The 26,427-nt window shown below is 52.9% G+C and overlaps 1 protein-coding gene across 1 annotated transcript; it reads left to right on the top strand.

Annotated features, from left to right (window-relative positions):
- The first annotated feature begins 11,530 nt into the window (after positions 1 to 11,530).
- LOC119108862 (synaptotagmin-14-like) lies at positions 11,531 to 25,408 on the top strand. Its single transcript, XM_037232407.1, has 11 exons — positions 11,531 to 11,608; positions 13,552 to 13,719; positions 15,895 to 15,944; positions 16,011 to 16,107; positions 19,528 to 19,748; positions 19,965 to 20,132; positions 21,005 to 21,113; positions 21,900 to 22,057; positions 22,412 to 22,581; positions 23,094 to 23,235; positions 24,014 to 25,408. Exons 1-11 carry the CDS (start codon positions 11,548 to 11,550, stop codon positions 24,209 to 24,211), a joined length of 1,542 nt encoding a protein of 513 aa, XP_037088302.1. The 5' UTR covers positions 11,531 to 11,547; the 3' UTR covers positions 24,212 to 25,408.
- The last annotated feature ends 1,019 nt before the right edge of the window (positions 25,409 to 26,427 follow it).

Below are 26,427 nucleotides of genomic sequence, written 5' to 3' on the forward strand. Positions count from 1 at the left end.
CTTGAACTTATTTGACACAAGGGTCAGAACCTAGGAACCGCAAAATTCGACCCAAGTAAGTTCACGTACAGGCCAACGCACCTCGTGAATTTGATGTTGTTAGCTCTCTTAGCTTCTGAGGTCTCAGGGGCTAAATGAACCCCCCACCATTGCGAAGTCCACCCCATCCAACCGGCCACGCGGACGCGTGTTTATTACTGATCCGGCACACCACCGGGACTATTATATTTCGAAAGTCGGTAGATTTACGGCCCACCATGCGTAAGTACCGGTACGCCTGGTTGTCTGGCTCCTTTAGACCGGAAATGGTTAATGCACCGGCACAAGATAATTAAACCGTTTTTTTTGGTGCTGGGCCGCGACAATTAAATGTAATTAAAACTTAAGAATACCACGCCACCTTATTAAAAGTGGCGTGCCGTAATTTCGCTCACAGCTCTTGTGGAAAGCAGACCAATATGGCACGTGAACCTTATGAGCTAGAAGGGTTAGTACGCCGCAGAGCGGCTGTGTTGCCAACGTGCTTCGGTGAAGGCCGAGAAGCGGCCGCCACAAATCACGTTTGTTTTTGGGTAGCGGAGAAGTGAAGTGTTAGCGTGACTCTATTACAACGTGTTGACAATCGTTCGACCTCGTTGTCCGATGAATGTTTTCCTTCAAGCTGACAATGGTCTAGAAAATACGTTTGGATTTGTCGTGAAGCCTGGTGACTACCATTACCTTTGTGGGTATTTTCGTGCGTGCGCAGACATAATAATTCCAATATCGTATTGGTAACTGCACGCTATTGTGGCCATAACTCATGCCGTGGTCTGCAGTCAGCTGCATAAGATTGGTAATCATACATGTAATTACACTGCTGATCCTTGATTGCGCACTTATATTTAAATGCGGCACGCCTGGTTTTGCTCTCCGACGTGCTTCCTGCGACTAGAGAGAAGGGGGATATTAGTATTAGAGAGTAACGGCGAGTATCATCGGTCGTCTTTACCATGGAAATATTTTGTGCACAGAGGTGGTGTGTTTATGAGCTGATATGTCCCAGCTGCACCACCCTCCTAGATTGCTTGCCCAGTGGCAGGTTACAAGTTGCATCAGTCCGAGACGAGTGGCCCCCATTGCGCCCCGAACGCGTCGCCGCGCAATGGCCTGTTGTTCGACGGCCAAGCCGCCCTGGCAGGATATAACACTCACTCGAGATTTGACTGAAACATCACAGATGTCGCTGAAAGCCATTTCGTCAGCCAGTTTCACACAAGGCCGCTGAAATGCAAAATGTGTGTGATTTGGGCCTGTGTACCAATGCCATGGCTTTGCTCACTTTGATGGGTTTCCGGACCAGCGGAGAGCAAAATCCCAAGTTCCCAAAATTGCCCTTGCTCATGCACTTCACCACAATGCTTGTTTGCGATGCTTCTATCCAAGAAGCTTGCCCAGCAGCCTGGAGACCGCGGGAGGTCGCCGGCCAGGACCGCCTGGTAGATCCGTACCACACCTGCTAGTTCCGTAGGACTTGTTGGCGCTGGGGCATGTCAGCCCACACCGGCCGGCCGCGACAGCTATGCTACGTGCCACCCGCTGCAACTTACTTAGTGTCGACTGTGGTGCCGCGTGGTGGTCAAAGGATGCATTAGGTAATTTGCCCCAAGGAGAGGGAATATCGACCAATCTGGGTTAGTTTGCGCATCTGCCGTATGGGAAAACAGCGATTAAGTGTTTCATACGTATCCTTCACCACATCATACAGTCCAGCCGCGGAGCTCGGATACGATATTTAGAACATTAACAAAACGAGACCGACGGCATCGACGCTGCGAATCGCAGACATATAGCGATAGCATAAAAAACACTCCATCTATCAAAAGTGCTGCTATGCGCTCGGACACAACTAATCACATGATATCTGTCCATATATAGCAAGCTGGCGTTTATTCAAATTTATGTCTGGTATCTTTGCAAGTGGAAACCGTCCAATTACATTTGCAATGTAGTGACACAATGTGTGACCCTGTGTGGGAAAATAAGGAGTCATTGCTGCGAACATGGTATTGGTGAAGTTGTAAGAGTTGTGCTTGAAGTGAAGACGTTTGACCACTTCATGTTACTCGTTCGAAATGTCACTAATGCTGAATACCCGTCATACCTAAACTTACTTTCATATGTCTCCATGTGCTGTAAAATTTGAACGCGAGTGTTGGGTGTAAAAGGAAAATTGACACTTTCAGCCGTCCAAGGAGCCCCTATTTGCACAGCGTTAAGTGTTTTCCTTCGCCATTAGCTTTCAAAACAGGTGCAAGTTGCCATATATCTGCGCCAAAAGTGTATCGGAATAAGCCAAGCTCAGGGAAAATATGAAGAACTTGTATGTCCATTTTAGTACGTGCCAAAGCACGTAACGTCCCACCAGCGCCGCTCTGGATGCTTTCGACCTACCCCCGAAACCTACCCACCAGCGTCTCTCTGGATCTTCTCGGGGGCCCGGAGAGCTCCCACTGGCGCGTCCCCAGGCCAGCCCCGGTCCTGCGCGTGTCTCTAGCCCGAAGTGGTCACATTCACAACCGAATCAGGGCGTGGCGTGATGCTGGAGCGTGAGTCACCACGGTTCTCGAAGGAATTCATTTCATCTCGAAGGAAACCGGCAAAGTAAGCTCCGATACAGCTAAGTACGCAGTGAATGGTCGGTGACGCAGCTCGGGACCGTGGCTCGTCTTACCGCAGTGCAATGCATTCTGATTAGGTCCATCCGGAGGCCTGCAGCGTGTCTACGTAGTCGGAGCGTGAACTGCACTCACCGGCGGCCGACGGACGGACTGCACCGCCCACCGGCTGCCGATGGATGGACTGCACCACCCACCGGCTGTCGATGAACGGACTGCACTACTCACCGACTGCCGACGGGCGGATTGCACCACCCACCGGCTGTCGATGGACGCGCTGCACCACTCACCGACTGCCGACGGACGGACTGCACCACTCACCGGCTGCTTACGGACGGACTGCATCACACATTGCCTGTCGACGGACGAACTCCACCGCCCACCGGCTGCCGACGGACGGCCTGCATCACCCACTGGTTGTCGACGGACGAACTGCACCACTCACCGACTGCTGACGGATGGACTGCATCACACACCAGCTGTCGACGGACGCACTGCACCGTTGCTCATCCGGGACACGGCGCGCCATTTCGCCACACCGGACGGACTCAAAGTCTTTTTCGGAACCACGCGAGCAAGCTCACAACTGCCTTCCACAGCTCAATTAATTACTAATCTGAGTGCGTCTTAATTACACTTAAGACTGAGGGGCTGAGACGGAAAGAGCGAAGGGGAGATGAGGCAGAAGAGGGCGACGTAAAGTTATGGATGGAGAGAGAGAGAGCGGATAGCGAGAGAGAGAGAGAGAGAGAGAGAGAGAGAGAGATGCGAGAGGAGTAGAGAGAGAAGAGAGGGTGAGCAGAGAGAGAGAGAGAGGAGATAGAGAGGAAGAGAGAAGAGATAGGAGAGAGAGAGAGAGAGAGAGAGAGAGGGAGAGAGAGAGAGAGAGAGAGAGGAGAGAGAGAGAGATAGAGAGAGTAGAGAGAGAGAGAGAGAGAGAGAGAGAGAGAGAGAGAGAGAGAAGAGAGAGAGAGAGAGAGAGAGAGAGAGAGAGAGAGAGAGATCGAACCCACCATGCGATCATCTGCTTGGCAGTAAACGCCGTTCACCGTCATAAAGTAAGAGGATGCCGGCCCTCAGTGGGCCTTTAAAGTCATAAGCCGGTGGTAGTACGTTTGATGCTGCCAGCCATCCCAGTAACTTGTCAGCGAGAGATGACTTTACTGCTACACTCCGCGATAGTGCTTGCCGTTATCACCACCACGCACCACAAGCCGTGTAGCGGCGGCCATTCCTGACGAAATAACTCAACGGGAGCTGTCAGGGGTCAGCGAAACGCGGGGGATCGGAGACAGCAAGCTGTTCGGGGGCACGGGTTAATAGTGCTGTGAAATGTCGGTGTGTCAGAGATGCCAAAACGGATATCTCTCCCTGGAAAAATGTGGGAATTATGTGGCAATAAGAACAAAGTTTGTGCAGAACTTGAAATTGTCTACCATCCCTGCCACATCACCACTTTCACACATAACGCTCCGGGACAGAACAGCGACAAATCATGGCGGAGAAAGTCCTCCATGCTCTTCAAGCTCCCGATGAAATTATCACAACTCTCACTGATTGACGATAACGCTGCCGTAAAAGCTTTGTATGTGTCAAAATGCAACAAGTCCAGTGGAATCGACATATGGTGTCCGTACAAAAAGTCGATTCGCAGTTTGCCGAGCGCCTTTTCGTCGATTGCTACTTGACGACTTGCATATTGACGACAAGTACAATTTCGAGATGCCAAAAGGTCGAATCGGCAAAATGACGTACCGCAAAATGATGGCATGGAAAAATGGCGGCGTGTGAAGTGGCGAGCTGCTGAATGACGAGTTGCAAAATGGCGACATACCAATTAGTCGATATGCCGGGATAACGAGCGGATAAATAACGAAAGCCCAATTGCAATCCTTAAAAAGTTTGATGCGTAACATTGGCGGGCGCTTAAATGCCAATGAACTACTTACGAGTCGCATTTGAACAAATGATGGCAAAGTACGATTACGACATGTTAAAAACGAAAGGCCAAATGACGACATAAAAAGGTGAAGACAAGGAGGAATAATAAAAACGCGAGGTTTTCTAGGGCTTCATAGAATGGAAAATCTCTATTCGGTCTTTTATGGTGTCTTCGTGAAGTACCTATGATTCTGGTCATTGACCAGCTGGTACCGTTCCCTTCTTTCTGTGGGGAACATAGGGCAGAGAGCGACTGATGTCTTGTTCGCATCTTGTCCTCGTGGACCCATGCACACCATAAATATAAATGAAATATTTGCATTTGTATTTAATTTCATTGTATTTAATTGTAATTAACTGTATTTAATTTGTATTTGTATTTATTAAAACTGTGTATATATATAAGTCTTTGCGGTGTTTTTTGACAAATAGCTGATTTTTGCCGAACGCTCGCTGTCGGCTGTCATATAACGACTTCCATATCGGTGACATGTACAGTTGACATGCCAAAATTCAAATCGGCCAACTGACGAATTCCAAAGCGACGGCATGAGAGAATGGTAACATGCCAAAAATCCGGAAGGCGACATGATTAACTGCAAAAAGGGCCACACACCACTAAGTCTACAACCAAAATTGCATCACCCCCCTCTCTCCCACCTAAGGCAAATATGTTGTTCAGATAGAACTCACCGACTGTTGAAAAGTTATTAACAGATTGCAATGCAATTTACGTGCTTAGGCACGGCGAAAGGCGCCCATCAGACAATACATATCCCGCCAGGCTTGGAGCATGCCTTAGGTAAGCTTGGTTATGTGCTATGGAGCATGCTAAGGTATGGTCGATAGCTTGGTGACGGTTGAGGTGGAGCTCAAAGCGCACACTTGATTTTCATAAGAGGGCATAGCCTCGAGGAGGCCTGCATATTGGACGTGCCCCCCCCCCCCCCCCCCAGGTGCTGCCCGCCACTGGCTCGGATTCTGCCATGTATTTTGCAACAACGAAGAACCATATCGAGGTCCTTCGTTGTTTCTTTCTGCGGTCGAGGAAAGCAAATTGAGCCATGGATCGAGTTTGAACGTAAGGCCCCGGCAAGTCCCGAGGATGGAGGAAAACTGCTGTTGTGATTGGGCTGTCGCTTAGTTCAGGCAGATGCGCCAGCTATTCTAACAGCAGCCCCTATCCTGACGAGGAACACTGTATAATGGAGCGTTTTGCTGGTGTGCATGATTTTGAAAATTGTGATGATGAAAGACGCTTTCGGTGATCGCCTGATTCCTAATGACGATACAGAACATGTCCTTCATTACCATTTTATGTCATATGGTATCACATTACGCTGCTGGCGACAATTTTGCCTCTAGAAATTTGGTCGGTGGCAAAAAATACACTTTGACCACCGCTGAAATGCCTATTTAGTAAATGCACTGCTCATTATGGCATCGTTTGGTCATGCCACGGACCGATTTTCGCTAACCTCTGTGTATGACCTCTGTGTATGACGCGGCCAGTCGATGCCAGACTGACCGCGTCATAATAACCACTGCGTATGATGTGGCCAGTCGCTGCCAGACTGACCGCGTCATAATAACCACTGCGTATGATGCGACCATTCGATGCCAGACTGACCGCGTCATAATAACCACTGCGTATGATGTGGCCAGTCGCTGCCAGACTGGCCGCATCATAATAACCGCTGTGTTTTACGGGCTGACTCACTTGTAGCATTTCACCCCACCGCCAGATGGTTTGGCAAGAGCTGTGTGGGAAATGAACAGACTATCCTTAGTTGTCCGTGCCTTGACTCTTTCTCATCCTGATGTTCTCTGATATTTTTCCATGATAGCTTTTTTTACTTGCACTTACTTTCGCGGATAAGCCACTGTTCCCAAACCACTGCATCCCAGGCACATGTCATCGTAACTTGTAGAACTGCCAAATGTCTAAATATTGTTCAAAACTTGCGTTTAACGCTTCCAGCTGGTTGCAAGCTAACCGCCTCTCGTTGATGCAACGATCCACACTAAGGTACCTCAAACACAAAAAAGGCAAAAGGCAATGCTCACGTTTTTCTTGACCTTGAACACCATACGGCCATTGAGGGGGCGGAAGTTGTGTGGAGTTTCTACCACGTAATATCCTGATTATTTCAAAACGGGCGGCGCGAAATAGGCTCCACGTGTTTACTACTAGCTCAGAAACGGGACGATTTCAAGCTTTAAGAGCAGCACGTCATGCTCATAAAAATGCTTCATCTCAGCTGCAAACCTCGTAAAAATGTGGACCAGTCCCTTTAAGTATCTTGTTTGAAGAAACGACCACATGGAAAAATGACAACAGGCCTAAATGACCAACACTGAAATAAAGTCATGATAAAACCACAAACATTTTGGGAAATCTGCCGCCCAGCTTATATGTGGTAGGCGCGAAGGCTGCAACCTGTCAATGGTAATGATAAATTTGCACACAGGTGCGCAGCTGCACACATGACGTTGTGGGGGCTTCAGCCCCCTCCCCGCACAGGGGCCACTGGACGCTGCGATCCTTTGACGTCTTGATGGCTCCCTACACAGCAAACAACGCCCAGCCAGCCATCCAGCCATTGTGACATGTCCACGACTTTCAAGACACCATTCACCGGGATCAAATTTAAATATATCCTTTGTATTTCGTCATTCCGCCGTTTGCCAATGAATCATTGTTTTGCTTATTAAGTGTTTTGCAGTTCACCATCTAGCCGTTCGCACATTTGGCAGGTCGACTTTTTCAATGTCGCCATCTTGCAGGTCGCCATTGAGTTTATCGCCATTTTGCCGTGTCGACTTGTTTACAGTTCGCCGTTTTGCATTTCGACATTTAGCTGTTTCGAACTTTCACCCCGTCGACGTTCTTACATGCTGCCATTCCGCATTCGCCATTCAGTGTTCGACAAAAAAAGCATTGGGCAGATGGGATTTTTTACTTTTTGTCTTAGGACCTCGGTAGATACGGACACTGCACTTATAGGCGCTGATGTTTTGTTGACCAGTAATATGGTTCAACAAAATTGTGTCAAATGTCTTGCTAGTAAATGTCTGGCGGATTGAACACGATTCTGCCGCAGACCTTAGTGAAGTGCTCCATCCTGGCCTCCAAGCGGCAGCGTACGTAGACAGCTGGACACACGCCGGCAACGGACGGCTGCCTAGTGGTCAACTTTCAAACTAACGCTACAGGTGGAAGTGGTGCAGGTGGCTATACTGTCGCCGCTTGCAGCTAAGCGTTACTCCTAGGCATTATAGAGCTGAACAAGTTGGAAAACCAGTTTCCTCCTCGTTATCTACAATTTTGATGCCAATCATTTGCGATTGAAGCATTCTTCGGTTGAACACCCTTAATCACACGTTAAACGTTGCTTAAAGTGAATGTTTCACATTTGAAGACATTGAAGCAAGCATGAAATATAATGCAATAAGCTCACTTCTAAGTGTTTGTATACTTTTAAGTGAAAGGGATTGCTACGGACACCAAATTTTCTTCGCCTAGCAAATGCGTTCCTCAACACTCCAGCGTTTGATCGTGCCATCGGGCCTTGCGCCACATTGATTGCCAATAGACGGCCCAGTACCTGGAAATCGCGCTCACGAACGCAATATGTGAACGACTCGGCAATTCTATTTGTCTTCGCCTTGGTCGCCGCATGTCCAATGGATTAGCGGGGCTTGTTAAACGTTATTATAGAGTCATGCATGTTTGGGTGACCTCGACGTAGTCTACACGAAATAGTCTGCACATCTTCAGCGATGCGCAGCTCAGAAACTAAAGGGGTTCAGGTCTTAACACGCGCTCGGGTGGGGCTCAAATTGACCGCCCGAAGGTTTTTCCGGAATGGTTCAACTGCTGGATAGCTGTAGACAATTTAGTATCGAATTGTTTGGTATACAAATTCAGATATACTTTGTATGGTCGCTGACCTATGGCATGTCAAAGTCAGGTGATGGTTTCAGCGAAGTCAATTTCTAGGAAATCATTCAATCTGATAAAACAACGGAGTGTTAGACGAGACCATACATCTCTGAGATGCTTTCTTAGGCAACACAACAATTAAACGCACAAATTACATTGACCTAAGGTCACATATGAAGGTCAGACCGAAGTCAAAACCAACCTGTTTTATTACTTACGAGCTAGCTGTATGGGATAGTTTCTGGTGTTCATTTCGAGTTTATTGATAGCAGGAACCGCATTATGCATCTTGTATGGACTTCTTAGAGGTTAGGATAGGTCATTGACTTAAAATGACCCAGGAAAACATTTTGTTTTTGGTAACATACTGCCTAGCGTAATCTTTGTCGCACATTCAAATGCCAAGCTCAGAGCAGTCTGGTATGATTTAGCTCACCATAGCCTTCAAAAGGTCAAACGAGGTCATTGACTTTCAATGAGCATGTGACCTTTTTGCTTAGGAGCAAGTTGTCTAGGTTCTGGGGGCACTTTGGAGAAAAACCTGGAACTTGATCTCGTTTGACCATATTTGGTCCTGAAGCCATGAACTAAGAACCCCAACTTTGACCTACGTGAGTTCACGTTCAGTTCAACATACCCTGTAAATTTGGTGTCTCTAGCTCCCTTAGTTCCTGACATCTCAGAGGGTCAAATTGCCCCCCACCCCCCACCCCCACCCCGGCGAAGGGTATCCAGCCGGTCAGCCGGGCGCGGGTTAAGAAGGGCTGTGAATGGCACCTAATTGTCTTAAGATGGCTATTTTATTTCAAACGCCCCTTCAAATGTGGAACACTCCCTTTAAGGAAAATCGCCTGCCTTCCGATCCACCCGCTCGTTGTTGGTGGGTTCGGGTCACTTCAGGCGCTCGCCTTTGGCTTTGGCAGGCATGACTTCTGGCTGTTCGCAGCAGGGGTGAAAGAGGGCCTTTTCTGTCACCAAAGAAATCTGAAGCCGTCTAAACTGTCACTTGGGGCTAAATCTCCCAGAAACCTTTGCAATGTAGCTCAAAATGCGATACCCCCCCCCTACCCCTAAAAAAACAACTGAAATACGATGCGGCATAACCATCAAATATTTTCGTTCCGGGAGTTCATTCGTGCTTATCAATCATTTGCCTGTCATTAAACACCGGATGATGGTTGAGAAAACCTAATACAATTTTCAGATAAAGGTATACTTGACATAACCGGCATAGAAGCGTGTAGTTTCCTATTCAGTTGGGCGGACTAGGGGAGACGGGATCGTGCCTCCTAACCATGGTCGTCGTTCCCTGCTTGTATTTATAATTTTTACTAATTATTTTTTATTAAGCATCATTTTTAGGGTTTACCCACCTCCCAAACCAATTTCCGGACACTGCGCCCCCGCTCCCATCTCTGAAAAGAAGGTGCATTAAATCTGAGAGATCTGAGGTGAAAACTGTTTAAAGTGCATTTTAAAAGCCTTTTTCTTTCTGCGCCCGCCCCCCCCCCCGCCCCTCAGCCCCACGTATTTTGCAAAACTGTATTCCTTTAGCCCTATTTAACCGATAACATGTGTCTACAAGCACCCGAAAACTTTGGTTTTGCGACGTCATCGTACGATCAGGTGGACGCGTTGAAGGCCTTTGGTATCTTTGGCTAATCATTACTGGCGCAGAACTCGCACATATTACCAAGCCCATGTAATATTGGTATCAGATGCATGAGACATTTGTGAGCACTGCTATTGCCTTCATTTAGTATCATATACAATAAAATGAAAATTACCGTTTTATCTCACGCCTGTCCGACGGTCAGAACGTTACGCCTGAGGCGCGACGGCACCGTGAGGGGCCTTTACCGGCGATGCCCGGCAATCGACATATTACCTAAAAGCCACTGCTCCTCTCAGCAGCAGGAAGCCCCAGATGAGTCTTTGACATGTGTCGCTCCAGTGCACTCCGTTGACTCTCACCTGTTGCTGATGCAGCCAGCTGACATATTGCTAGGTGTAAGAAGTAACCAATAAAACAATACTCGAACCATAAGCCACCGACATCCTTTCACATCGGTGTTAACGTGTCATGTCTCGTTGGAATGCCGTTCATGTGTTGGTATGCCGCCTTGTGTGTCGGCGCGCCTCTCCGCATGTCAGTGTGCAGAACTCCTGCGCCGGCTCCGGTGTCGGCGTGCCGCCCCGTATGTCGGTGTGCCGCCCCCTATGTCGGTGTGGCAGACTTCCCGCGCCGGCCTCGGTGTCGGCGTGCCGCCCCCGTATGTCGGTGTGTGCAGACCTGCTGCACCGGCCTTGGTGTCGGTGTGTCGCCCCTTATGTCGGTGTGCAGACCTGCTGCGCCGGCCTCGGTGTCGGTGTGCCGCCCCGTATGTCGGTGTGCAGACCTGCTGCGCTGGCCTCGGTGTCGGCGTGCCGCCCCGTATGTCGGTGTGCAGACCTGCTGCACCGGCCTCGGTGTCGGTGTGCCGCCCCGTATGTCGGTGTGCAGACTTCCTGCGCCGGCCTCGGTGTCGGTGTGCCGCCCCGTATGTCGGTGTGCAGACCTGCTGCACCGGCCTTGGTGTCGGTGTGTCGCCCCTTATGTCGGTGTGCGGACCTGCTGCGCCGGCCTCGGTGTCGGTGTGCCGCCCCGTATGTCGGTGTGCAGACCTGCTGCACCGGCCTCGGTGTCGGTGTGCCGCCCCGTATGTCGGTGTGCGAACCTGCTGCACCGGCCTCGGTGTCGGTGTGCCGCCCCGTATGTCGGTGTGCAGACCTGCTGCACCGGCCTCGGTGTCGGTGTGCCGCCCCGTATGTCGGTGTGCAGACTTCCTGCGCCGGGCAGCGCCGGTGACGCGAGCCGGGCCCGCCTATTGATCGTCGGCGTCGGCGGCCAGTTCGGCGCGCCCGGCCGCCTGGTCGCGTCGGTCGACCGGCGGCCTCGGCGCGAGGCCTGCATGCGAGCCGGCGGCCGGCGGAGAGGCGGCGGCGAGGCTCGCGACCGCACCCATGGTGCTGGCGGAGGCCAACGCCAGTGAAGTCCGACTGGCGGAGGAGCCGGACGACACAGGTGAGCAGCAGCGCCAGCCGTGTGCCCGTCTGTAGCTGGGCAGGCGTGTGGCGGTGGGCCCGGGTCTAAGGAACTGCTAATGACTTCAGCGACCCAGTTCAGTTTGAGAATGAGAATAATTCGTGTCGCGTTATCTAAAACGGCGAGCAAGCGAGTAAGCGACGTCGAGTGCTTACGTGATGCGACTTTGTTTCCGTTGTAACGAAAAAGACCAACGTTTTTAAAATAACAACGGTATCGTGCATATGTCAGGCGTAGGAATTTCACGCGACGACGTGTATGTGCGACGTGCGGATTTCACGCGACCTTTATGGTCTGACGCGGTGGCACGAAGAGCGAAGCACATTCGCGTAATGAGAGTCATGAAGGTCATACGGAGGCACACGGCGGTGGGCAAGAGTGCACGGACGACCGTACTGTAGTGCTTCAGATCCGCTAGTCGGCTGATGTAAGGAGCAGGTCCAAGACTTGTATGTACAGCGAAACATGTTTCCCTTACTGCACTTATCATGTATTGCTATGCTAACATGCTATTGCGTTGGTATTGACAAGAGGTGAGAAGCAGCTGCACTGCGTGTTTTTGCACGGTGTGAAGCAAAACAGCACTCCAACTGTACCAAGCTGATGGAAGAACTTCGACAAATCTGGTAGCGTCTACTATTAGTCGATAGGTTCGTCCTTCATCTTTTCACACTGCCCACACGATTCCCCACAAACCACGCATGACATTACAATATCTGCATTTTTCAGGGAAGAGGAGTAATAACCATACCTTTCCTACATGCACCAATGCGCAAGGTCAGCACAGCTGGTCGATAACTGGGGGGGGGGGGGGGGCATGGGTGGGAAAGTTGAATACCACCATGCAGGGCGCGCCTTGCTGCGCCTGTCAGCAACACCACTCAGCCATGCATGTGCAGCTCTTTCTTCAGGCAGCCCTCTGTCCTTCCATATCCGGTCATTCGCCAAGGTCAGCCATCAGTCTTGTCCGTCACGTCTGTCACGTCTGTCACGTCCGTCACACTCGGCACATTGGTCACACCCGCCACACATGCGCCTGCGGTCAAGCTCGCATTGGCGTGGCGCGCTCGCATAAGTTGAACGTTGGGTCTATATTGGCAGCCGCTGGCCGTGCAGCAGCCGGCGATCAATTCGGACGGAATGGGGTGTCTAGCTGGTACGGCCGCCCCGTCCGCCGACGTGTGGCGCTGAGGTGGATAGATGACTCACGTGTTATGACCCGAACTGGGCGTCGGGGGTGCGAGCTGGGATCCGCTCCGCAGAACACGTCTGCTGACAAATGGGTCTGGCTTTCTTTCGCAATCACACGTTCCTGTCATGCTACGTGTATGACTTTGCACATTCGGGCGATATGGCTGGCAACCGGGCAGGGCGGCTCTTCGTCTCCGTTTTGTCGCTGATTCTGTCGAGTAACTGCGCTGATTCGTCAAAAGGGCTCACGTTCGAGAAGATGCTGAAGCAGAAGCGTGTAAGGCTTCGTCAGTATACAAATTCAGTGATATCCTTTAGCAGATTTGCCTCAGCCATGGCTGCTATGAAATGCGCCATTTCCATTTCGTTTCACATGCCACCATAAAACATTCGTCGTTGCTTCAAGGCATTCAGACTACGATCCGGGTGCACTTCACACTTGAGCAAACTAAGGACCTGCGGTCGCCATGACCACTGCGTGAGAACTACGTAACCTGGGCCAGAGAGCACGAGAACATATCGTGTAATAACAGCTATCACACACTTGGAATGCATGACTACTAGTTTGCCTGAAGAGCAACTGCACGATTGACCTGAGATCAGTGACGAATATTCACCAAGCGTAAGGCAAAGAAGAGAATAAAGTCTGTGGACTCGGGTGACCAGAAAACATGTTGATTGCTTTATGTAGGGGACTGTAGTGGACTAACCCGACTTGACCCCATTTGCAGTGCCCGCCGAAGCCACTGTGTTCCTGGGTGCCGTCGGTGTGCTGCTCGTCCTCCTTCTCCTGGCCTTTCTCTACATGAACAAGCGCATTTGCCTGTACGACCTGGGAGGACACTGCTGCGAGGAGCTCCTGGCCAAGCCCTCCCACTACAACGTCCGGACGAGTGTTCGTAAGTACATTGTCAGCGTTTCTGAGGCCCGCGATTCGGTTCGGTAGTACCGCTGCGGACCCTGGTCAAGCTATTGAGCTTGACACCCGTCCCAGATTTGACGAGCTACGGATATCTCATTACGTCATACGTCCCTCGGGCGATTCGCCCCAGCACCTGCGACATAGTCACCTGATTCGCACACCACCGCCCTGCTTCGATGCGCGTCCGTGCTTCTAGCGTCGCCTTTGTCCCCTTCAGCGAATCACTCCCCTGCTCCACCAGTGCCTTCCCGTCTTTAGCTCCCGTTTCGTGTAACCCATCTGTTTCGTCTACGAGCACAAAAAGTCCATTTGTTGCTCGGCTGGCCCTGCCAGGACGCTCGTCTGACGCATTCCGGACGGACGGCCGCCGGCGCTGTCACACTGGCGCAGCCCACATGTGGCCGTTCCGACCGACCCCCTTTCCGTCGACGTGACCTGCAAGCCCTGTCTTGGCTGCCTCGTGAGCCTCTCCTAGAATTATGCGCGGCAATCCACTGGCAAATGACTGACTGGCGGTGACACGATCGGACGGGATAACAAACCCCGATGGCTATTGGATTAGGTCGCTGACGAACAGGGTCCGTCACTTGGCTGGATCGTTGTTGTTGATTGGAGTTTCAGTGCGCGCCGACTACGGTGGTCATTTTACTTGGCTGGGTCGACACAACAGCAGAGGATTCGAATCAACATGTGTCAAACAGATACGAGTCTTGCTATTGCCCGAACTATAAAAATGAGGACTTGACACCATGACAGTTTACAAACCCCACCAAACACCGAAAAGCATTAAAGAAATAGGCCATCAAATGCATGGGATATGATTCAGTTTCACGTTTCTCTCCGATAATTTATATGAAACAAATCAATGTCGGATCCCGCTTCGGACCGAGCGGCCAGCCCTCAACTTCATTGCATTGCAGTAGTTCGATATTTCAGTGCAAGTTCAAATCAAAATCTGATTCCGAATCCACCTGCCCAAAGATTTGAATCCGAAGATGCTGCCAATCCTCGCCTCTAGCTAGCGCCCGCGCCGAAGAGGACAGGTGACCTGCCAGTATGGGATGCGCAGCCTCTGTTGTGCCCCTGCAGCCTCGGTCTGCGTAGACGAGAGGGACCTGGCTCAGATCATAGACCATTGACTCAGCTCTAACCTCATGGCGAATCAACAGCATACTGGAGTAACCAACTCAATCCGGGCTGGCATTCTTCCATGCCACTCTACAGTTTGAGTTTGGGCTGGGACGGATGTGACATGGCTGCTGATCTTCCCCCATGGGCTCCCACTCGTTTTGTGGCCCGCCGTACCTTCGGTACGCCCCGTGCGCCGTACTTTCCGCACGCTCCGTACGCCGCACCTTCCGTACCGTGACGCTCCCCATGCGTCTGCAACGCCCGCAATGTGTGCCCGCGATGTAAGAGTAGGGTGCGCTGCGCCGGTCTGGCGGTCATGAAGACGTGGAGGGCGGCGCACTCAGCCCTGCGCTGTCGTGGCGCCCGCGGCTGGCACAACACTGAATCACATTCCGTCTGTTTCTGCCGCATGTTCGTTCATGAGCGCGTTTTCAAGGGAGCACATTGTGCTTCAGCACAAAGATGTGCATATGATGTGTTTTTATTTAACGTGCGTATGAAACACGGCACTCGGAATGCTCAATCGTTAGGGCCCGTGACCGGTCATGATCGCGAAGACCGGGCCTTCGCAGAACCTTTCACCATCCCACCTTCGCACCAATGGTGGCGATGCTGTGGGGCCTGCTGCTATATACGTGCATACTCATCCAATGATTAATTAACTTCCTTGGTCCTGAATAATCACGCCAACCACTTGTTCCTTCCACGCGCGCATTGCGACCTTTTCCCCTCCTCAAATCGTGAAGAAGTCCTATCAAAACGCTTGCTGAAGCTATAGACAATGACACATGCCCCGGTCCCTTCACTTTGGTCCATAGGAATCCCGAGCGTCCACTTTCAGCCACTTAACCACTCACGCTTCGATGTTGCCGTCAATATTCGCGAGCGATAATGCCCTTTGGTGTATCTCTAGCATAGCGAGCGTCAATGTAGGCAGCGGGCGCCCGGCCGCGCGGACCCGGCGCTGCGTGCCGCGAGCGTGAGCGCAGCGTGTGACGCCGGCTGCTCCGGTCGCCGCCAGACGAGCCGGCGGACGGCGGCGACAGCTCGTCAGAGCCGGACGAGACCGTGGTGCGGCGGCTGCGTGCGGCCGCGCCGCTCGCCCGGCCGGCGCCGCGGCCCGACCGGGCGCGCCAGCACGGCGGCATCGGGTACGAGCGGCCCAGCCTCTACCGACAGTTCAGCCTGCAGCCTGCGCCGGCGGGCACCGCCCCCGACCGGCCACCCTCCACAGGTGAGGCTCGGCCTGCCCGGCCACCCTCGACAGGTGAGGCTCGGTCTGTTCAGACCACCCTCGACAGGTGAGGCTCAGTCTGTTCAGACCACCCTCGACAGGTGAGGCTCAGTCTGTTCAGACCACCCTCGACAGGTGAGGCTCAGTCTGTTCAGACCACCCTCGACAGGTGAGGCTCGGTCTGTTCAGACCACCTTCGACAGGTGAGGCTCGGCCTGTTCAGACCACCCTCGACAGGTGAGGCTCGGCCTGCCCTGACACCCTTGATATGCGAGGTTCGGCCACATCTCAGGTGCCATTGGGACCATTTTGGCGACGTTAGATGCGTCGCCTTGGGCTGACATTTGTAGGCTATTGCGGCTGAACGCCTGGGCTGACATTTGTAGGCTATGGCAGCGGAACGCCTGGGTTGACAATTTGGCGACGTTGGATGAGCCTCCGTTTGGGCTGACATTTGTAGGTTATGGTGGCGGAGCGCAATGCTCAGTTTGCGGAAAAGCTCAGAGTGCACCGCTGGTGAGCGACGCCGTTGGTCGGCGGCCGCATCGATTGCCGTTGCCTCCATGTCATTGCGGTAAGTTTGGTAGCAATTGCTTCTGAATGTCCAAGGAAAATGTGGTCAGGACACTGACAATGACGGTCACCAGCGCAAGATACCTCAGAGCTGTCTGCGCCAGCCGAGCGGTTCAGCATCTCTCTGGTCCGAGCGCTTGTCTTCAGGGCACATAACACAGCTGTTTCCATAAGCCTCCTGCAGCGCAACACGCAGGGAAGTTTGATGTCTTCTTGCTCTGAAGCGTCAGAACATTACAAGTCGCACAGGCAAATACTTTGTTTGCTTCCCATGTTTTCACTTCAACGAGCGGAAAATTATATAAATCACTTGTTTTACCTCACGTGTGTGTCGTATAAATTGCATGTTTTACTTCACGTGTGCGTTGCATACATCACTTGTTTTACTCAACGAGTGTGCCGCATAAAACATTAGTACATGACTTTCACACATCGCGTTTCGCCTGCCAGCTGTTACGTGATCAACACAACCGGTTACAGAGCTGAAGCGATTAATCGCTATTAACTCTGTCATCTAGATCGCTGCAGCGAGGCGATGTGCCACGCTTGCTGCTGAATGTACTGACCGAACCGTCCTCCGCCAATGTGTCACACTCCATTTCATTCTGGTGCGAAATTACTGACGCCCGCTGGGGGTCCTTGAAGTGCCAAATGGAAGCGATTCACCTCCTGCGCCAGGGAGCATGACCGCTAGGACTGACTCAGCGCCTCGTGCGATCGATTTCGGCCACGGCTACGAGTGGCGGGCTGACAGCACACTGTCTGAGGGGCGCCCCGATGAAGCGGGCCTCTAGTCTGCACTGGAATAAGTGAGCCCCTGTAGTCTGACCGCAATGCAGCCATGGCGCAGGGTTGGCAGTCTGAAGTTGGTAACCACCAACAGTCCAGTGTGCCGGCCCAGCGGACGCTTCTGGCATTGCAACTTCCTACTGTCGAGGCAACTGAGCAGGAACATATGGAGCACTTGGGACCCGAAAGAAACTATTCAACTGAGGGCAATCGGTGATTTTCTGTTGAGCACGAAGACCTAGCAACGATAAAGCCGTCCCGTAGCATTGATAATCATATTCTTCGTAAGTCTCTCGAAACTCACTCAGCAGACATGGGTCTGAATCCCAAGGGTGCATTCAGGATGCTATGGCGTTCGATGTTAATGGGATACTTGGGTCTGATCTCAAGTGGGAGTTTTGGGGCTTCAAAGCACCCATCGGCCCGAAAACAGCACAATATTCGTGATCAAAGAGACTGTCTATCGAAATTTGGCTTCTGGAAATGACAATGCAGGAGATGATGTGTGCAAAATATTGCGAGGGAGCGAGCTGAAATCCGACCACGTTACCATACGCCAACTTTGTGCTTGTCGAGTAATTTGGGTCAACTTTATTTCGACGAACGGGACTTTTCTTTCCTTGAAAAAGTTTTGTCAGCTACCACACGTTCCTTCATCCTAAGAGGCCATCCTAGGAGGCCATTCTAGGAGGCCATCCTGGGAGGCCATTCGTCATGCTAGGAGGCATTCATGGCCAGTAGATAATGCCCAAAGGGATGTTTTTCCTAATTTTGCTGTAATGATCCAGCAAAAGTATTGGTGGGGCCTACGCCTACCTTGGGGAGCCCAAGCCAGAATTTAGGAGGAGGGAGGGCCGTGGCTCTCCCAAAAAGGTATAAGTCGACACCCCTGCGTGGTACAGTAGCTATGGTCTTTGGTGTCCTGCTGTGGATCCGCGCTGCATACTTAACCCGCCCCCCCCCCCCCCCCCCAGCATAGCTATAAGATGACTTGCCAGCACCACCGTCCAGAGTGCGCCGTATGCCTGCCGTTAAAAGCTGAACAGTCCCTGATTGGAACGACCTGCGTAGTTGTCGAACGATCTGCTGTGGAAGCCACTCCTCCCCAAGCGGACAATGCAGGCCTCTCTCCTTGAACGACACTCGCCCTTTTAGCCAGTTGTTTTTTAGTTCTCACTTCTTGCACCTGCATATGCAAGAAGCATGCAAGTCTGCATAAGCATAAGCAGACAAGTCTGCATTGTCACGCAGATGACGTCGTCATCGTCCTTGAAAAGTCGCGCAGTATGGAGCGGCGGCGGCGGGCGGGCCGCGGTCATCGAGCGGTCGTCAGTGGGAGCGCAGGCAGGCCGGGGCGGGCTGCGATAGATCACAGCATCGATCAGCGCACCGTGGTCGCGATCCGAGTGGCGGCCCGATCCCGCACACCCGCCTGTTTTGTGCCGCCGGCGGCGCGGCGCCCGCCCCCGCCACACAATCTTGACACAAAGAGTAACGGCACGGCCCATCGCCCCCCCCCCCTCTCCCCATCCTCCCCCAGCTGGCTTGCTTGTACACTCGCGAATGCAAAGGAGCGGGCAGGCTCATGCAGCCAGCACCCAGACAGCACCGGAGCGGCACAGCCGCGTGTGGCCGAACTGTCGCCGGCGGGTGACGCCGAGCATGCTTGACCTATGACCCCTTTCTTCTCCGACCGGCCAGCGCTGGCAGGCGGAGTTGTACTGATGCTCGGCCTGAGCCTTCACTGCAACGAAGCAAGGATAGGACCTCAGTCTGACTGAGCGGCTCAAGTTCGGGGTGACTGATAGTGACTTCTGCTGCGGCAGCGTGAGGGCCGGGCTTTGGTAGTCTGGTCGAGTGGGTCAAGGTCGGGGTGACTGATAGTGACTTCTGCTGCGACAGGCGTGAGGACCGTAGGGCTTTGGTAGTCTGGCCGAGTGGGTCAAGGTCGGGGTGACTGATAGTGACTTCTGCTGCGGCAGCGTGAGGGCCGGGCTTTGGTAGTCTGGCCGAGTGGGTCAAGGTCGGGGTGACCGATAATGGCTTCTACTGCGACAGATAGGGGACCGGACCTCAGCCTGGCCGAGCGGGGCAGGGTCGGCGGAGGCACCTCGTCCTCCTCGTCCTCCACCACGTCCGGCGAGGACGATCTGACGTCATCACTGCGTCACCGTGACGTCAGACGGCATGGCCAGCTGTCGGGCCGCACCCGCAGTCTGGACGCGCCGCCGGAGGCCTCGACAGCACCATGCCTGGGTCCACGCATCACCCACACAGAGGTAGGTGAGCCGCGATGCCTCTATGGTAACAAGTCGAGGAGAGACAGAGCTCGTGTGGGTAGAGACAGTAGAAAGTTTCAAGAATGCATCTGTTTATCATTTACACATGGCATGGGTTGCCACAGCGGTTTCTCGGTTGCACAAAACGTTGCGGACGTGTTACGCGGCTGGTATGAGACAATGGAGAGAGTGCTGATCTCCTGCGTTTCTGGCCAGGAGCGTCTGTTTGACGTGGCTGACCTGGAGGAGCCCGATCTTCGGTCGCCCTGCGGAGCCGTGGAGGTGGCCTTCGCGTACGACTTCCCGACCAAGAAACTAACGGCACAGCTGCTGCAGGCGCGGAACGTACCCAGCCGGGACAGGGGCGGAGCCAGCAGCGCGCAGGTGGGTCACAGCTTGCAGACGCCCAGCCGGCACAGAGGCGGAGCCAGCAGCGCGCAGGTGGGTCACAGCTCGCAGACACCCAGCGGGAAAGAGGCGGGGGCAGCAGGGCCTCCGTCAGTGGAACAAAGCCGGCCAGAGGAGCGCTGACGGTCACTGTACCGCGGATTACATTTTCTTGCGGTCGCCTCAAGCCGCTGTCAGGCTTTTTCACATGTCAGGCAAATGTTCGCTGGCCTCTGTCTGACGCCATGATTTTCTCCCTGGTATGATTTATTATCTGTCTTCTCTTCACAAAGGTGACAATTACTCCACGGATCCCGTTTCGGGTAATACACTCGCGACCAAGGCAGAATAAGACAAGTGACACACTTGCGTCTGTTGTCGGGACAGGGACGGGTTCATGACAGAATGTCTAAACAAGCTTTCCAAGTCCTTTTGGTAATTCCTGCCATTTATAACAAAATATCCGACTGTTTTCTCCCTCTTTACAACGTTTGGAACGACAGGATCTATTCATACCTGCATCTTTCACCTACAAGGCCTGCTGCCGTTCTAAAGAAAAGTCGCCATTATACCTGGCGTGCATGATACCCCTTCTCCCTCATAGTCTATAGGAACATATTTGCTCAAAAGATATTTGGTGGCTGCAACGTTAAAGAGCACGTGACATGTAATATAAAACCCCAGCGAAGAGCCGCATCCTAACAGGTTATGGGCCCTGCTTGCACCAAAACACACGTCAAAGTGGGGATGTTTTCCGACGGGGCGATTGCAAAGCGAGCAGACCTGTGATTTGATTATCTCCTTCCGCCCGACGGCCAGCCAGCCGTGCCTGCAGCCGACCTCTGACCTCTGCAGTCTCGTGCTCTCAGGTGCGCCTGGTCCTTCTGCCCGGAAAGAAGTCGCGGCTCCGCAGTCGGGTACAGCCCGGACCGAACCCGCAGTTCAACGAGGCGCTGGTGTTCCACAAAGTCAGCGCGGGTGAGGCCATTCGTTTGATCAGGTGTTAGGTGGCACCAGTTCGTGCGAGCATGCGGGGATATCACCACGGAAGCCAGTGGTGGGAGTTGACGACAGTTCTGGTGTCTGGTGCCCAAGTTCGGCTGACCAGCACAGTGCATCACTCATTATCGTCGCCGAGCTCCACGCACAGGCCGGATCAGTTCACCATCCAGGCCCATGTCACGTGCTGCCCACCGGCCGCTGTCACGTGCTGCCCACCGGCCGCATTTCACCATCCAGGCCCATGTCACGTGCTGCCCACCGGCCGCTGTCACGGGATTTAATCGCAAAGGGTGACGCGGGAGGACAGTTTTCCCTAAATTTCCCTAAAACGATATTATGTTCACTGCATTGCTCGCAAAACAAACGTGGGAAGCAGCTGTTTAAATGCTTCCCTCCAGTACGCCATTGCTTGCCGTCTTACCTTCCTAAAGCTTGACTTGCCCCCTCCCACGCCATATGTGGGATGGGGCTCTGTGACTGACCGATGTAACCCCTTCCTCTTTAAGGTGACCCATGGCTGTGACCGAGAAAGACCAATGACATCCCTCGCTACATAGTTGGGGATCACTACGCGACTGTATGCAGGCATCTACAGCAGACCCTTCCCTTCCAAAACAAACCCAGCCGCCTGCCGGGTGTGGCCGTCCAGCTGAGGCTGTGTGACCGCGATGTCGTCGCTGACACAAGTCTGGACCACATGAACTTCGTACGAGCCTAGCTGAGTCCGCGCGGCGGAGGTGACCCCCTCGCCCGTACCGACAGAGGACCTGCCGTCCATGGGGGTGCGGCTGCGGCTGTACGGCTGCGAGCGGCTGCGGCGAGAGAGGATGATCGGCGAGGCGGCCGTGCCCTTCTCCAGCGTCAACATGGAGCAGCAGACGCCCCAGTGGGTCAGCCTGCAGCCCAGAGCCAACATGACGGTACGCATGGCATCCTCGGTCGTTCCCCTCCTGTCGCTAGCAGTCGGGACAGGATGCCTCCCAAAGGCAATCGTCCGCCGTTGCAGGTAGATTATGTCCTGTCGTTCTCGGAGAGTCGGCAGTCCTCGCCTGCTTGTCTGAGCCGATTTAAACTGGGGCTGGCAGCCTCCAGAGCTTATGCCTGTCCATGCCAAGACGTACAGGAAGGGTCACGGGCATACCTGCCCATATTTTGTCTGGAACGCGAGCTGCTTTTGTGTTATATCTTTTACGACCTTGCCCTTATGGACTTCCGTTTGTTCCCGTCTGATGGTCCGTCCAGTGAGGGTGACGTTACACGTCACGCTGCCGTAGCTGGCGCCGAGCGGCAGCAGCGGCGACATCAGCTCCCTGTCCCGGAGCGACAGCACCGGCAGCACGCAGAGCATCCAGCGAGGCGGTCTGCCGGAGCTGCTGCTGGGTCTGCAGTACAGCGCCGCCACCGGCCGGCTGGCCGCCGAGGTCGTCAAGGGCTCCCAGTTCAGGTGAGGGGTCCCTCGCGGCGCTCCTCGGGGCTCCGGTGCACCGGTGAGCCGGGCTCCCAGTTCAGGCGAGGAGTCCCCGCGGCGCTCCTCGGGGCTCCGGCCAGCCCGACTCCGGTGCACCGGTGAGCCGGGCTCCCAGTTCAGGTGAGGGGTCCCCGCGGCGCTCCTCGGGGCTCCGGTGCACCGGTGAGCCGGGCTCCCAGTTCAGGTGGGGGGTCCCCGCGGCGCTCCTCGGGGCTCCGGCCAGCCCGACTCCGGTGCATCGGTGAGCCGGGCTCCCAGTTCAGGTGAGGGGTCCCCGCGGCGCTCCTCGGGACTCCGGCAAACCGGACTCCGGTGCATCGGTGGGCCTGATCCACTCTCGACTTTATACGTCGAACATCTATCAAACTACGCTGGAAGTAGTGCCGTGTACTCCATGTTTTGCGGTGCGCCAGAAGGTGATCCCAGCTCGATAGTGGATCAGCTGTGTTAGTACGTGGTGACCTGACATGTTCGTGGTCGCACCGCAGGTCGAGCGTGGGCAGCCGGGCGCCAGACACGTACGTCAGGCTTCACCTGCTGACCTGCAACGGTCAGGAGATAGCCAGGAGCAAAACGTCGCTCAGGCGCGGACAGCCTAACCCGCTCTACAAAGAGACATTCATTTTCCAGGTGATTGTAGCTTGCGGCGCTGTTTACGTGAACCAAAAGACGTGTTACAAGGCATAAATGCGCGTTTACTTGCATGATGTTTCAGGTAAACGGTACATTAAAAGGTGTGTCATTGGAGCTTAACGACTAACTCAGTTGCTAAGCCTTTGTGGTTACACCTCTCCCAAAATATGGGAAAACAGCTGTCACCGAATTTCATTCACATTTTTTTCGAAGGTATGGGGTTTAAGCCCCCTGCCCTTCCCAAACTGAGTAAGATGCTACATTCCTGGTGATGTGGATTGCCTGATTTACATCGATGTTTCTTTTTAATAGATATATTATTCTTACGCGGTGATCATTTTCTTAAGTCTCGCCTTTTACAAGGCTCATTTGGGAGGCGAGTAGGCAAGTAGAGGTGCTCACATTATGGCGGTACTTCCGGCCACGGTAGTGCGGTATGTAAAGCAAAAGAATGCGAGCTCCAGCCTATATGTTGTTCGGCATTGGTTTGGGTGGAAACATTTCAGGACCAACAATTTTTCGCAGGCGTATGAAGCAAACAATTTGCGGAAGGTTTTGACTGATGATTCATTTGAATGCTTCCAGAACCTGCTCTCGAATAACGCTGCTTCTCGAAGGCCTACAAACGCTATACATACGACATTTCCATAGACAAATATGAGGCATTGGAAATCACGATGGATAATGAAAAAGGGCAAGACGCTGATAGGTACACAGGTCGTGTGCGTACATCTCATGAGAGCTGTGGCTCTAACAACACTCTTTCCTCCCTCAGGTGCCTCTTTTTCAGCTTTGTGACGTCACGTTGATGGTCAGCGTCTACAACAAACGCAGCATGAAGAAGCGAGACCTGATTGGCTGGTTCGCACTTGGCCACAACAGCTCTGGCGCCGAGGAGCGCTCCCATTGGACGGACCTGAGACACGCGCGCGATGTGCAAATCTGTCGGTGGCACGTGCTGTGCGAGGAGTAAGGCCCGCTCTTTCTGGCCTCACTGTGCTTTGCAACATGCCAACGTTGTTGAAGCTTACCGATTGCAAGCAGTTATTTCGCCTGGGAGAGATCCACGGGTACGCAAGTCAAGTGCTGTGTAATTACCTATGTATTAGTTAAGCCTTCGAGCTTGGGGATACACCAGGGACACACCATAATCTAGCGTGGAGCAAAAGCACATTCCTCTTAATTTAAAAATACGCCCAAGTTGAGCCGAATCTCGCGCCTTGCTTGACTTACGCCCATTTTGATGCCTTCGGCAGCAGTGTTTAACCTCCTACGTAAAGTCTAAAGAGATGCGTTGTGGATCCTCCCTCGCTTCAGCGCGTGTGAGCACCTGAGTTCTATTAACATGACTAATAGGCTGAGCTTATCACTAGCTTGCAGCTCGACGTCGGTCGGTACAGCATCCTACCCAATGCCATTGCTGGCCGGGTACCCCTTTTATTCTTAACTGCTGAGCTTATTCTTTTAACGACATAGATTTACAAGTTGAGCTTAAAGCTATTTAGATTCTTGAAGACCCTTTAGCGACGAATCGCATCATGTTTTACTTTTGCGCTTTATTACTGGTGCACTTAAGTTTCCCAATGGCCCACGTAAGGCATAGACGGGACAGGAATGGAATGCGCGGTGCCGACCACCGAACAGTAGGGTGAATAGTTCCTTTGTTATTCGGGAATTTGTGAACCGATTTTTGTGAATCCTGACCTGCATCTCCTGCAACGTGCCTGTTAGACCTGTTTCGCTGCACCTTTGATGCGCATCGTATGAGATGAGAAAAGCAGACACATGGCACGGGCAGGGAGGTCGTGTGTTTGTCATGTCCCTATTTAGCTGGTTTCACGAAGTCCCCTGCGGGAAAACATAATTTGTACAAAGCGCGACTGTGACTGGACTGTTGAACCTTTGATAAGAACGCGTGCTGGCCACGCTTAGTTGGACATTGCTGCTCAACTTCCTGTTTATCAAGACGCACAAGTATTGTAACACAGCATGGCTGCGTATCATTACGCAAATGTCTACGTCCCGCACGGGAAAGGTATTATGTGCACCCTCAATTTAACCTATGTAGAATGTGCAGTAGGTACGAGCGAAGTTATATGCATATATCTACGACATTTTTTCCAGGGTGCGGTGTCTGGGATCGTTATGGCACATGTTTTGCGTGTAAAAAGTAATCGTCGGTGGCGTAGTCAGGATTTCGCCCAGAAAGGGCCCAATTCGGGTCCTGCGGGGCCTTTTCAGCTAAGGTGACCTACATCGTCGCTATAGCGGCCCTGTTTTGTATTCAGAGGGACTTGAGAAGCTCGTGACTCTATTTTGATGCCTCGGGGTAGGTTTTGGATGTTTTCGAAGCCTTGTGAGCGTCTTAAGCTGACAAAAAAGGACTGGGTCGCAGGCCCAGGGGCCCTGCCACCTCTGCAGAGTGGCCATGGCCCCAAAAACCTCACATTGTTTCGCCATTGGCAACCAGAGTCAGCATTCTGCACTGAGGAGGCACCCGATCCAGCTATTGAAGCAAACAAAGTAGTAGTTCGTTGAGAAAACAACTGCAGTAAAATGGCTGCTGGTGAGCTTTGGCAGTTGCGAGTTGCGCCACACGCTGGGAGCGCAGTTGATTATGGGCGCGTCATAGTGAACTTGATTTCGAGTGGCAACGACAAGCATGCCAATTGTCTTTCTTTGTTCGCTGATGTACGCACCGCATTTGAGCGCGCGAATTATGAACATGGTGTACCACATGCGAGCACAATTGTCAGTATTTTTGTCGTGGTATACCACACTGGACACTTCGCAGATATTGCCTTGCAGTGGACGCCAGTACTTTTCTGCAGTCGTTTAGTGTTCTTGCAAATGCATTCCCTGGAGGAATGTTGCGTTGTACACAGTGATCGCTGCCGGCCTTTACTCATTATGTGAGCCCGGCAGCGGTACGGTCCTATATGCGTCCGTCAAAACCCGAAACACGAACATTGGCTTTGGTATGCATCAAGTGTACACGGTTGAGATAAAGTAGCGCAGTTACTGCTGACATTTGCCTTCTGGATCCCATCTATCTGACCAGACCACATCAAGCCCAGCCTGTCCTGGCCGTAGCCCAGGTCCCTGTCCAGCCGCTCACCACCCTGCTGACCGCTCAGATTCCGCTCGGCTGCCCCCACCCGGAGCCCTGCTGGTGACATCACACTCCGT

The sequence above is a fragment of the Pollicipes pollicipes genome, unplaced genomic scaffold (genome assembly GCF_011947565.3).
Source record: "Pollicipes pollicipes isolate AB1234 unplaced genomic scaffold, Ppol_2.1 Scaffold_2555;HRSCAF=2994_pilon_pilon_pilon, whole genome shotgun sequence".
Classification (NCBI taxonomy): domain Eukaryota; kingdom Metazoa; phylum Arthropoda; class Thecostraca; order Pollicipedomorpha; family Pollicipedidae; genus Pollicipes; species Pollicipes pollicipes.

What these genes read in the sequence shown, in the direction of transcription:
- LOC119108862 (XM_037232407.1), top strand. Translation starts at nt 11,548, where the DNA reads ATGGTGCTGGCGGAGGCCAACGCCAGTGAAGTCCGACTGGCGGAGGAG. An exon ending in GGAGGAGCCGGACGACACAG is followed by an intron (nt 11,609 to 13,551) that starts GTGAGCAGCAGC and finishes CCCCATTTGCAG; the next exon opens with TGCCCGCCGAAGCCACTGTG. An exon ending in CGACCGGCCACCCTCCACAG is followed by an intron (nt 16,108 to 19,527) that starts GTGAGGCTCGGC and finishes CTACTGCGACAG; the next exon opens with ATAGGGGACCGGACCTCAGC.